The sequence below is a fragment of the Myxine glutinosa genome, chromosome 1, assembly GCF_964187855.1.
Source record: "Myxine glutinosa chromosome 1, kmMyxGlut1.1, whole genome shotgun sequence".
NCBI classification, from domain to species: Eukaryota; Metazoa; Chordata; class Myxini; order Myxiniformes; family Myxinidae; genus Myxine; species Myxine glutinosa.
The window spans coordinates 413,233,158-413,246,741 of NC_136261.1; the positions used below are offsets into that span (position 1 = coordinate 413,233,158).

The 13,584-nt window shown below is 43.3% G+C and overlaps 1 protein-coding gene across 1 annotated transcript in view; it reads right to left on the reverse strand.

Annotated features, from left to right (window-relative positions):
* Window positions 1-319: 319 nt before the first annotated feature.
* LOC137417874 (uncharacterized) overlaps window positions 320-13,584 on the reverse strand; it is a 163,351-nt gene continuing 150,086 nt past the window's right edge. Inside the window, exons 4-5 of the mRNA XM_078770527.1 lie at window positions 2,034-2,147; window positions 320-1,899 (exon numbers count right to left, since the gene is read on the reverse strand). Of these exons, the coding sequence (XP_078626653.1) occupies window positions 767-1,899; window positions 2,034-2,147 (1,247 nt within the window). The 3' untranslated portion in view covers window positions 320-766. The remainder of the gene's footprint in view (window positions 1,900-2,033; window positions 2,148-13,584) is intronic.

Genomic DNA, 13,584 nt, shown 5'->3' on the forward strand with positions numbered 1-13,584 from the left:
TGTATAACCGAGGTGCTTGGCAGCAATCAGTGATGGCATGAAGTGCAGTCTTGCCATGATGGTAAATGTTGTGCAAGGTTTTCAACTGGTTAGATCAGGATTACTTCGAGGGATATGCACACTCCAAACTCTTCTTTGACTGATAATTGACCATAATGTGCCATTACATAGTCACAATAACACAGACGGTGCATTTGTGCTTTGAGGACCTCTCTTTATTGTGAAACTCTTCACAAATTCAAGTTTCATGAAAAACAAAGGCAGGAGTCTTCTTCTGATAAAAGATTTTACAACAAGGGTGTTCTGGCTAATATCACAAGTGGCAATGAAACATGTACTTCAGCTAAGATTGAGTAAAAATTGATGTTCAAACTGCCATGGCAAGATCCCATCTGAGCATAACCATAAAGTGACAAAAAAAAACAACTAAATCAATGAGAAAACAAAATTCCTAAACATTTGTCACAATCAAAAAAGAACCAAAAAGAAAAAAAAGGAAGTTCTCCCAGATCCTTTTTCAGTAAAGGATCATTATTCATGAACTGGTTTATGAAACTTCATTCTCATAGCTTTGTTCCAAGGGCTCGTTTTAGAATCCCCACTGAACCTCTGACAGCCTCCACTGAAGTTTATTTGTTGTCATATTCCCTGGAATACTTTATTAGTACTGTTAGGCTTTTCTTGATCATCGAGATTCCCTGTTGCTCCAACGATCACTGGTACATATTCAGGTTTCTTCAATTCCGAAATCGTATTCACCTAATTTTTAATATCCTGCTATTTCAGATTTCAGCTCTCCTGAATGGATCTTCATATGTGATTTCAAATTGCCTTTTTGAAAGAAACCTTTATCACATATCAAGCATTTCAGAGGATGCTCTCCTGTATGGATCGTCATATGTGATTTCAAGCTGACGTTATGAGAGAAACCTTTGTCGCATATCGAGCATTTATATGGACGTTCTCCTGTATGGATCCTCATATGTGATTTCAATTCGCCACTTTGAGAGAAACCTTTATCACATATCGAGCATTTGTAAGGTCGCTCTCCTGTATGGATCCTCATATGTGCTTTCAAATTGCCTTTTTGAAAGAAACCTTTATCACATATCGGGCATTTGTGAGGTTGCTCTCCTGTATGGATCCTCATATGTAATTTAAAACTGCCTTTGTGAGAGAATCTTTTATCACATATTGAGCATTTGTGGAGTCGCTCTCCTGTATGGATCCTCACGTGTAATTTAAAACTGTTGCTATGAGAGAAACCTTTGTCACATATCGGGCATTTGTGAGGTCGCTCTCCTGTATGGATCCTCAAATGTGATTTCAAATTGCCTTTAAGAGAGAAACCTTTGTCACATATCGGGCATTTGTGAGGTCGCTCTCCTGTATGGATCCTCAAATGTGATTTCAAATTGCCTTTAAGAGAGAAACCTTTATCACATATCGAGCATTTGTGAGGTCGCTCTCCTGTATGGATCCTCAAATGTGATTTCAAATTGCTGCTTTGAGAGAAACCTTTATCACATATTGAGCATTTGTGAGGACGCTCTCCTGTATGGATCTTCATATGTTTATTCAAATTGATTTTTGTGAAGAAACCTTTATCACAGACAGAGCAATTGCGAGGGTGTTTTCCAGTGTGGATCCTCATGTGTATTTTGATGATACTCTTTGAAGCAAAATCCATTCTGCATACATTACACTTATAACGTATTCGCCTTTCTTGCACCTTTTTGTGTTTGTTTAATTTAATATAAATATTGGTGTTGCGAGGCCCAGACTTGTATTTTATAGGAAGTGAGTCTTGATTTCGTGATTGTTTCTTCAAAAAAGGCTTCTTCTTTACTGTCAAACTGTGACTGGACCTCATTTGTCCCATTTTACTTCTGGATTGTTCTACAGAAACAAAGAACACATTTTATTTCTTGTCAAAATCAAAATGAAAATATTTAACACTTTTCAGAAAATTTTAGATTTTCTCAACACAAAGGATTTGTTAATTTTTGTGAAATTTTTACGTTTCCACTCACCAGTTGCAAAAGAGGAAGCACTTCCGTTTGTCATGTGAATATCATCTGAACCTTCCTTTGCTGAAGCACATTTTGAATCTTCTGTGACAGATGAATCGTTGTTGTGTTGTCTGCCTTCCATATTTACAGGATGGACATCACCTGTGTACAAATCAGCATCAGTCTTTTGCAGGTAAATGAGATTGAGAACTATCTTTAGAGTTCATCGATCATGTTACGCCATGGAATGTGCACTTCAATTTAAATATAATAATGAAGTTAAACATTGTTAAAAACAAAAATTCCGGATGTTAAGCACTATTGAAACAGTCTTCTATATGACCCTGATACACAACCCTATTTAACATGTCGAAGTACTGCTAAACTGGAGGATCATGGAAGTAAAAATAAGGCGATTTGTGTTCAACAGTGTTTCAGTGTTTAATTCAATTTAAATAAAATAAAGATTGTAAAATGAATCAAAATAAATTTCTGGAATTTAGTGGCGGTAAAAATTTCTCAAAATATCCTTTCACACAGCTCGGAACAAGTGTGTATCGACCCTCAGCAGAGCCAGGAAATAATATCGCTCCACTCTCAAGACTGAACTCTCAAACTTGTCTCCCTCCTCCAAGTCCTGGTGGCATCTGGACACATATGTTTATCGTGTAGTTCCACTCCAATTCCCTCCATTTCCTGAAATTACTACACACATGACACTGCACGTGAAAAAGCTGAATGTCTCAACTCTGTGTTTGCCTTAAAATCTTGTGTCATAAAACCATCTCTCTCTGTACCCACCTTAATCAGTCGTACCCAGCTGCTCCTGGACTCTGTGTCCTTCTTTACCGACAAGGTAGAGAAGTTTCTGTCAAACCTCGACTCTGATTCCGCAACTGGACCAGGCAGCATCACCCCACAGGTCCCAAAATACTGCTCTGCTGTGCTGTCACACCCTCTCTCTGTACTCTTCACCCTCTCTTTTACTCAAGGTCATCTGCCATATACTGGGAAATCAGACAACATTACCGCTTTACACAAAAAATGTGCAAAAACAGATTCCTGCAACTACAGACCAATCAGCCTACTCCCAATCCATATTCGCTTCTGATATGAAATCCTTCCTCTTTTCCAATGGCTTGATCTCTGATCATCATTTTGGATTCAGACCAGACCACTCTACTATGGAGATGCTGCTTCTGCTGTCTCAACAATGGATGGAGGTCCTCAATGCTAAACAGGAATTAAGAGCCGTCTTCCCTTGACATATGTCGTGCCTTCGATACGGTCAGGCACCCCGCCCTGCTTACGAAACTCTCCTCTTATGGTATCTATGAAAATCTTCACACATGGCGTGGACTTCCTCTCCAGTCAAAGTCAACGTCTCGCTCTGAATTGAATTCTTTCATCTCCCCTTCCTGTCCAGGCTTGAATGCCTCGAGGCAGTGTTCTCGGCCCTGTGCATTTTCTTGTCTTCATTAATGATCTCTCCAACTCGCTGGAAAATCCTCTCTATCTTTGTGCTGATGACTCCACCCTCTGCCGCTCCATATTACAACCCTGAGATTGGCAAGCAGCAGCCTTTTCACTCTCTGCAGACTGGATAAAATCACAAACTGGTCAAACAAGTTGAACATGTCATTCTATCCTGACAAATCTCACACCCTCACTATTTCTCTTCGTAAAGACGGTTTGGAAAACCCGCTGTCACTCAAGCTTTTGGGTCTGACTATCTGCCATGCTTTTTTGTTTGATTTTTTTTTTTTTTTTGTATACTGAATCGAGGCTCGTGAAAGAGCTAACATTTACTTCACAAACAAATCAACCAGACAAACAAAATATATAAAAAGAGGGAGTGGAAGACAAGATGGGGAGAGAAGGGGAAGCACACAAACACAACATTTGAGAGCAGGGAGATGTGTGGGAGGGAGAGGGCTTGGTGGGAGGGAGAGGGCTTGAGGGGAGGAGGCGTGGGAAGGGTGGGGGGGGGGGTGGGAGCAGTATAAAACACAAGGACCTCTTATGGTATCTATGAGTTAGGACTTCCAGGACAGAAGTTGGTATTTCAAAAAAGTGGAATTGGGGTGAAATTAGCGGGGGTAGAAAAGATCAAGGTTTTGGATGGGGGAAGATAAGAGATGGTGGTGAACAGCTGTTTTAAAGACCTGGAGGGTGGAGTGGGATTGAAGAGAGTGAGGGAGTTTGTTCCAGAGGCGGGAGAAAAGAAGAATGAAGGAGTGAAGGTGAGCAGAGAGTCTTGATTTTGGCAGTTTAACCATAAGAGGGTTGCAGGCAGATCTTGTGCGACCTGCAGGAATATTTGTGGGACAGAGCCCAGAGAGAGCTGGGGGGCAAGGCCAGAGAGGAGTCGGTAGAAGACGGAAAGACCACCAACCTGCCTGCGGTGAGTGAGTGAGAGGCCCTTGCAGTTAGCTTCATCGCCGGAGATTCCAATGATTCTGAATGCTTTGGTTTCAACAGCGTGAAGACGAGCTAGGTGTGAGGCAGGAGCACCAGCCCAGAGGGGAGAGCAGTATTCCATTGAGCTGCGGATGAAAGCCTTGTATGTGGTGAGGAGCTCAGGTGTGCCAAGGAAGGACTTCACACGACGGAGGATGCCCAGTCGGCGACTGGCTTTGGAGGCCAGATTTGAAATGTGGTTTTCCCAGGAAGGATCATGGCAGATAGTGAGACCCAAAAGCTTGAGTGACAGAACTTCTTGGAGAGGATTATTCAGAAAGTGGATGGGAGGGTTGTCCAGTCGTTCTTTTCGGAGAGACATCTTAAGAGTGTGAGATTTGTCAGGATTGAAAGACATGTTCGACTTGTTTGCCCAGTCTGTGATTTTGTCCAGGTATGCAGAGAGTGAGAAGGCTGCAGACTGCCGATCTGAGGGATGATGAATGGAGCGACAGAGAGTAGAGTCATCAGCAAAGAGATAGAGAGGATTTTCAAGAGAGTCAGAGAGATCATTGATGAAGACCAGAAAAAGCACAGGGCCCAGAACACTGCCTTGGGGAACTCCAGCCTGAACAGGAAGAGGAGAATGAGAGAATCCCATTCAGGGCCACATGTTGACTATGACTAGAGAGGAAGTCCGCCAGGCATGCGTGGAGATTTCCATGGATACCAAAAGAGGAGAGTTTGGTGAGCAGAGCGGGGTGCCAGACCGTATCGAAGGCACGTGATATGTCGAGGGAGAAGGCTCTAATTTCCTGTTTGGAATTGAGGACCTCCATCCATTGTTGAGAAAGCAGAAGCAGCATGTCCAGAGTAGAGTGACCAGGTCTGAAACCAAATTGATGATCAGAGATCAAGCCATTGGAGAAGAGGAAAGATTTCATATCTGAAGCAATGATGGATTCCATGACTTTGCTGATAATTGGGAGAAGGCTGATTGGTCTGTAGATGCTGGGATCTGTTTTTGCACCGTTTTTGTGCAAAGCGGTGATGTTGGCAGATTTCCAAGCAGATGGCAGATGACCTTGAGCAAAAGAGAGGGTGAAGAGAACAGAGAGAGGGAGTGAAAGAGCAGAAGAACAGGATTTTAGGACCCGTGGGCTGATGCCGTCTGGTCCAGTTGCAGAATCAGAGTCGAGGGTTGACAGAAACTTTTCCACCTTGTCAGGAGGAAAGGACACAGAGTCCAGGAGCAGCTGGGTACGACTGGGTATGGTGGGTACAGAGAGGGATGGGTTTGGGACACAAGATTTAGAGGCAAACACAGAGTTGAGGCATTCAGCTTTTTCACATGCGGAGTCAGCCGTGTGGCCATTTGAGGTGAGGGAGGGGTTGGAGGGGGAACAAACACCAGAAACAGATTTGACCAGACGCCACCAGGATTTGGAAGAGAGAGACAGATAAGAGAGTTCAGTGCTGAGAATGGAGAGATATTGTTTCCTGGCTCTCCTGAGGGTGGACACACACTTGCTTCGGGCTTTGTGAAAGGAAGTGAGATTTCCTTCCGTTGGATTTGCTTTCCAGGAGACGAAAGCAAGCTGTTTCTGGGCAATAGCATTATTACTCAGGAATAATAATGGGGCACAATCTTTACTGGGAAAACCACATTTCCAAGCTGGCCTCCAAAGGCAGCCGCCGACTGTGCATCTTCTGTCGTGCGATGCCCTTTCTTGGCACTACTGAGCTTCTCACCACATACAAGGCTTTCATCTACAGCTTAATGGAGTTCTGCTCTCTCTCTCTCCTCTGGGCTGATGCTCCTGCCTCATACTTCATGCTGTAGAAAACAAAGCTTTTAGTATCATTGGAATCTCCCACGATGAAGCCGATTCTGAGGGATTTTCACTTTCGCACTGCAGGCAGGTTGGTGGTCTTTCTGTCTTCCAATGGTTCCTCTCTGGCCTAGCTCCCCCTACCCTGTCTGTGCTCTGTCCCCCAAATATTCCTTGAGGAGGCACAAGATCTGCCAACAACCCTCTTCTGGTGAAACTTTCAAATGCAAGACTCTCTTGCTCACCTTCACTCTTTAATTCCTCTTTTCTCACGCCTTTGGAACAAACACCCACACTCTCTTCAATCCCACTCCTACCTCGAGGTCTTCAAAAGCAGCTGTTCACCACCATCCCTTGTTTTCCCCCATCCAAATCCTTGATCTTGTCTACCTCCGTTAATACACCCCAAATCCACCTTTTTCAAATTCTGACTTCTTTCCTGAAAGTCAGTCATGTCCATTTGTTTTATACCATTTTATCCCCACTCCCCCACCCCTCCACAAATCTACTAATGTCACTGTTCTCTACTATTGTTGTGCATATGTACTTTCCTCTCTCTCCCCCTCCCGTCTCCCGCTCCCTTTATTATATATTTTGTGTGTTAACTATTACACGAGCCTCAACTTTGTATTAAAAAAATAATGAAAAAAATAAAATTGAATGGCACTCAGCAGCACATCCTTTTGACTTCAAATGTAGTTGGTGGTTGAATTCAGTTAGCTGATAGGAAAATCTTCTTCAAATTTCAAGTGAATTGGATGACAATTGAGGATTTTAGAAATTCGAATAAGTCGTGGACCTTATCGCCGATGCTGATCTGAAAAATAGTTGGCGGTTGAATTCAGTTCGTCGATATGAAAATCCTATTCAAATTTCAAGTCAATCATATGAAAATTGAGGATTTTAGAAATTTGAAGAATATGGTTGACCTTTGGCATTTGTTGATCTTACGACGTATGTTGACATAAAAATAGTTGGAGGTTGAATTCATTCAGCAAATATGAAAATCCTCTTCAAATTTCAAGTCAATCAGATGAAAATTGAGGATTTTAGAAATTTGAATTGTTGACCTTTTGGCCGATGTTGATGTCAAACATTGTTGATGGTTGAATTCAGTTAGCTGATATGTGAATCCTATTCAAGTTTCAAGTCAATCGGATGAAAACTGAGGATTCTAGGAAAAAAAAGTGGTTGACCTTTGGCCTATTTTGACCTTTTAACATCAAAAATAAAGACGATTCTGTCAGATCACCAACTCTACCGTTTGGTGGTTTCATGAAGATCGGTTTAAAACTGTGACCTGTAGACGAGTATAAGTGAGCAGACAGACAAACACACAAACCGGAGTGATCAATATACTTGTCAAAAAAGGATTTGTTGCCAAGTAACAAATAGACAGACAGACAAGGGTGAAAACAAAACCTCCACCAACCTTCGGTGGAGGAAATAAGGATACCTGTTTTCAGGAACTCGTTCAGGAACTCAAGTCAAAGCTGAGATGAACCGAGTCAGGTCATGTGACATGGCAAAGTTAAATGCACTGACACCATGAGGATCTGTGCTGTGAGAGAATCCATTTATCTGTTTATCATACCGTTGAGCGGAACCATGAGTGCACGATGGCTAGTGGCATGAGCGATCGGTGAGGCAAAACATCCTGTCTATCTGCTAGCACACACTAAATCAAGCCATTGAAGGAAATTAAACAAAAACAGACAGGATGGAAAACCACATACCAAAGAACAGGTACGTATTTAGAAGCACACAAGATTCAATAATAATGGGGCACAAATTTACAAGCACATCAAACAATAACCAAACATCAAGAAAGGCACAAAAGAGCAGATCTTATCTTACCCGTAGCACTTATTTCCCACTGAGGTATTCTTACTTATTTATTTGTACAAAAGACAACAGAATAATTAAGGAAAAAATATAGAGAGGAAGTAAAGAGCACAAAGAGGTTGGGCAAAGTATATGGTAGACCTCTGACTCATCCTCGGCACGCGTCGATGGACATGTGCCAATCCCGCAATGGGAAGAGAAACAAGGAAAAAGGGAGGGGTAATGAGAGCAGAATGTGGTGAGTTTTAATGAGAACAGTGTGTGCAATGTAGCTTTAGTCTTTAGAGGAAGATAGGGAAGAGCGAATGAATAGTTAATGGGACGTTGTTGTTATTGTTGTATCAAGGGTTTTATGGCCGGCCTTGTCAAAAAAAAAAAACATCGGGAAAAGCCACAGGAGGCAATCACAAACTGGGGGGAAACTAACTTTAATCCCTACCGAGTTCACATAGCTTCACCCCCCCCCCATGTGAAGATGCAAAAACAATCTTAAGCTCCAGTTTCCCTACTTAATACATCGGGGTGCCTCCGACGCATCCACGGTCCATGCTACACCTATACAATTCTGCCTCTACGATGGTATTTCATCCCATACCCCCACAAACGTAACAATATCAACTCGCTCTTCTCTGTGCATGTGCGGTCGTTAAAAATTCACAGCCAAAGAACTGTTTATTTCCGGATTCATGTTCCGATTCAGGTTCAAAATGTAATATTAAATTTAAATAGGTTGTCCACATTTGTAGACAGACAGACAGACAGAAATGAACCAATTGCTTAACCCCACTTGTCACTTTTAGTTTGCGAGGTAATTAAACAGCTACCTGCAAGCATAACATAGGAATCCAAAAAGCCTTTTGTGTCGAAGACACAAGAAATGCCAATATTATGGACTGTGTGTTCCAATTTGCAGCAACCCTGGCTGACATCACTGTTAAACTGAGATTTTTGCCCATAGCTTTCATCCCATCTCAAATTACCACAAACACTTGAGGATTACAGAAAAAAAAAAAGTGGTTGACCTTTGGCCAATTTTGACCTTCTAAAATAAAAAATAAAGAGGATTCTGTCAGAACCAGGTTAGGTCAGGTAGGGCAGCCCATCGCCACGCCCACTTTCTGCCGATACTCCACAGACCTCCAAGCCACCATCCCCCAAACAGCACGTTGCCCAGCCCATTCCCATCTCCTTGAGATACTGATCAACCGACTGCAATCACAAGGCATGTGGTCAGCCCTCGGGCTCGCACATCTCAGTGACAACATGTGGAACCATTAATATCACTGCCAAGGTAAGTGAATCTCGATGTGATCTCAATATCCTCACCACAGACAGGTACAGACCGGATAGTCGTATCCAAGATGTCATTGAAAGCCTGGATCATATATATAGTCCATGGGCCAGAGGGGCCTACCGTGCACCCCCTCCCCCCCCCCCCCATGATCCTCCCCAATGTGCATAATTATGATGTGATGTCTCCTTAGATGGGGAAAAAATATTTTGGTCGATGTTTTCTTTTGGCATTTTGGGAGACATGTCAAAATGTCCCTTATTTAATATATCGACGATTTCTTGAAGTATGCTAATTATTTGCACCATTGTTATGTTGTATCTCAATAATTATAAGCTCAAATATTACTGAATTTGGCATGTCATTGCTTTTGATTATGTTTAACAATCTGACAAAGTTTTACTTACGTCATGTTTTGATTTCATGTTTATGAAGTCATCTTAGCATACATTGAAATACATCATATCTGCCGTTTCTTTTTCTTTCTTCTCTTCTCCTCTCCTCTCTTCTCTTCTCCTCTCTTCTCTTCTTCTCTTCTCTTCTCTTCTCTTCTCTTCTCCTCTCTTCTCTTCTCCTCTCTTCTCTTCTCCTCTCCTCTCTTCTCCTCTCTTCTCCTCTCTTCTCTTCTCCTCTCTTCTCTTCTCCTCTCTTCTCTTCTCCTCTCCTCTCTTCTCCTCTCCTCTCTTCTCTTCTCCTCTCCTCTCTTCTCCTCTCCTCTCTTCTCTTCTCCTCTCTTCTCTTCTCCTCTCCTCTCTTCTCTTCTCCTCTCTTCTCTTCTCCTCTCTTCTCTTCTCCTCTCTTCTCTTCTCCTCTCTTCTCTTCTCCTCTCTTCTCTTCTCCTCTCTTCTCCTCTCTTCTTCTCTTCTCCTCTCTTCTCTTCTTCTCTTCTCTTCTCTTCTCTTCTCTTCTCCTCTCTTCTCTTCTCCTCTCTTCTCTTCTCCTCTCCTCTCTTCTCCTCTCTTCTCCTCTCTTCTCTTCTCCTCTCTTCTCTTCTCCTCTCTTCTCTTCTCCTCTCCTCTCTTCTCCTCTCCTCTCTTCTCTTCTCCTCTCCTCTCTTCTCTTCTCTTCTCTTCTCTTCTCTTCTCTTCTCTTCTCCTCTCTTCTCTTCTCCTCTCTTCTCTTCTCCTCTCCTCTCTTCTCCTCTCCTCTCTTCTCTTCTCCTCTCCTCTCTTCTCCTCTCCTCTCTTCTCTTCTCCTCTCTTCTCTTCTCCTCTCCTCTCTTCTCTTCTCCTCTCTTCTCTTCTCCTCTCTCTCTCCTCTCATCTCTTTCTCCTCTCCTCTCTTCTCCTCTCCTCTCTTCTCCTCTCCTCTCTTCTCTTCTCCTCTCCTCTCTTCTCTTTCTTCTCTCTTCTCTTCTCTTCTCTTCTCTCTCTTCTCTTCTCTCTCTCTTCTCCTCTCCTCTCTTCTCTTCTCTCTCCTCACTCTCCTCTCTCTCTCTCTTCTCCTCTCCTCTCTTCCTCCCTCTCCTTCTCTTCTCCTCTCTTCTCTTCTCTCCTCTCTTCTCTTCTCCTCTCTTCTCTTCTCTCTCTCTCCTCTCTTCTCTTCTCCTCTCTTCTCTTCTCCTCTCTTCTCTTCTCCTCTCCTCTCTTCTCCTCTCCTCTCTTCTCTTCTCCTCTCCTCTCTTCTCCTCTCCTCTCTTCTCCTCTCCTCTCTTCTCTTCTCCTCTCTTCTCTTCTCCTCTCCTCTCTTCTCTTCTCCTCTCTTCTCTTCTCCTCTCCTCTTCTCTTCTCCTCTCTTCTCTTCTCTTCTCCTCTCTTCTCTTCTCTTCTCTTCTCCTCTCCTCTCTTCTCCTCTCTTCTCTTCTCCTCTCCTCTCTTTCTCTTCTCTTCTCTTCTTCTCCTCTCCTCTCCTCTCTTCTCTTCTCTTCCCTTCTCGTCTCTCTTTCTTTCTCTTTCTTTCTCTTTCTTTCTCTTTCTTTCTCTCTCTCTCTCTCTCTCTCTCTCTCTCTCTTCTCTCTCTCTCTCTCTCTCTCTCTCTCTCTCTCTCTCTCTCTGCCTGCTCTTCCAGAAAACTTGGAGTGGAAAGCAGATGGTGTTGATTACCTTGGTGTGTCCCTGGGCTCTACACAATTTGAGAAAAGGAATTGGGAAGGTGTGACTGGAGAAATAGACAGGAGGCTGAACCTGTGGAAAAGAGCCCTACCGCACCTCTCATTTAAGGGCCGAGTCTTAGTGGCAAACAACTTGGTTGCTACAACGTTGTGGCATCGCTTTATTTGCCTGCAACCACCAGAAGTGCTGCTGGACAGGATACAGGCCAAACTTGTGGACTTTTTTTGGGAGGCCATCATTGGCTGCGGCCAAGCGTAATATGCCAGACTTCATCTGAAGGTGGTCAGAGCCTTGTTCACGTGAGATCTCGTCTCATGGCTTTTCGCCTGTGCTCCATTCAACGCCTCCTATTTGGTGAAAACCTGCCAAACCATGCCTTGCCTTGCCATATTTTACAGCAGGCGGGTAGACTCGGCTATGGTCTCGAAGTATTCCTGACTCACCTTAAGTACGTGAATACATCAACGCTCCCCATATTTTACCAGAGCCTTCTCAGTGCCTGGGAAAGACTTTCCGTGAGCCGTAAAGCGGACACTTACTCCCCAGGGATGTTCGAGGTTGAACCCCTGTTCTTCAATCCTCTCTTCCCTGATGTTCCCAAGAGTCGTCATCTGTGCCAACGCTTTATTGAGGCAGGCATAAACAAAGTATGGCACCTTCGGCCAAACTCCGGTGTCGGGTGGAGGAATGTGGAGGAAATTTCAACCTTGACGGCGATTCGGTCCAAGAGGACAATTGGAACGATTTTGAGGAAAGTTGTTCAAAAACGTCATCAGCTACAGAAACTTTGGACTTGGAATACTTTTGGACACCCCAACGAGTCCCCGTTTCCGAAACTGATTTTTGACTGCCTTCCCAAGGAACTTCCACCTGTTAGCACAGGGACAAGTGTATTGCACGCTGAGAGCAGCAAGAGCCTGTATAGGTGGTGGTTATCTCAAGTTCTTGGTATTCCTCCGCTAAATGGAGTAGCACGATGGAAGAGGCTACTCCCTGCCGGGCCCCCCAATGAACCTGTATGGGAATCGATGTATTGTAAGCTGATTAACAAAAGAACAGGTGATCTTCAGTGGCGCCTTGCCCACTGGATCATCCCATGCAACACATATGTATGGAATTTTGCCCCAATATCTGCATGTTGCCCCTTTTGTTCTGTAAATGAGGATGTTTTTCATTTTTTTATTGGTTGTGAAAGACTTTTTCCTTTATTTGAATGGTTAGACTTTGTGTCGTTCAAAATGAATTTCAGATTTACTTTTCGATCCTTTATTTTTGGGCTCAAAAAGAGACGGCAACACAACAAAGAATATGAACTGTTGTGCTTTTTTGTAGCTACAGCAAAGCTTGCTACTTACCTGTCCAGAAAGGAGAAGCGGAATGGTAAGCCCATTCATCAATGCAATGTCATGACGTTTTTCAACGCACTGTGTGCTGCAAGGCTAAAACATGAGTTTGAGTTTTCCAAGATCATGGGTGAAATTGATGGATTTGCAGAAAAATGGTGTTTGAAAAGTGTCTGTGAAGTCCGCCAAAACGAGTTGGTATTATTTTTCTCTTGATTGTTCATAATTTCTACACTTCGTAGTATTGCTGCAGAAGATTGCATTTGTTTTCCGTAAAATTTGAACTGATCAACGCATGTATCTGTATTGTTTCCTCGCTTCATCGTTTTCTCTTGTTTTTGGCTTTGTTGATTTTATACACTGTACATCCATGCATTTTATATTTTTTGGAATAAAAGGACGTCAAAAGTCTCTCTCTCTCTCTCTCTCTCTCTCTCTCGCGCGCCCCTTCTGGATGGTTGTGAGTCGTGCGTGGGTGTGGCAATCACGGCTGCTGTGTGTGAGGAGCTGTGAGTGCTGTGCTGTGTTGGCGTCTTTCCCATCCTCCATTTCACTCCATTTGTGTCCTTGTACGTGTTTGTGAAGTTTTCCCCGTGTTTCCTTTCTTTGTTGAGACAGGAGAGAGAAAGAGAGCGCACATGGTAAGTGATTAGCAGGCCTGTTCAGGACCCCCTGGTTTGGGCCTGCTCTTCCATTTGCCGTGTTTATACGTTTAGCCTTTTCTTGGCTAAATACTTCACCCATATTATTACTTTTCCTTTTCCTCCACTTGCTAGTTTTGCTTGTGGCAGGTTTGTTTTTGTTTTTTCA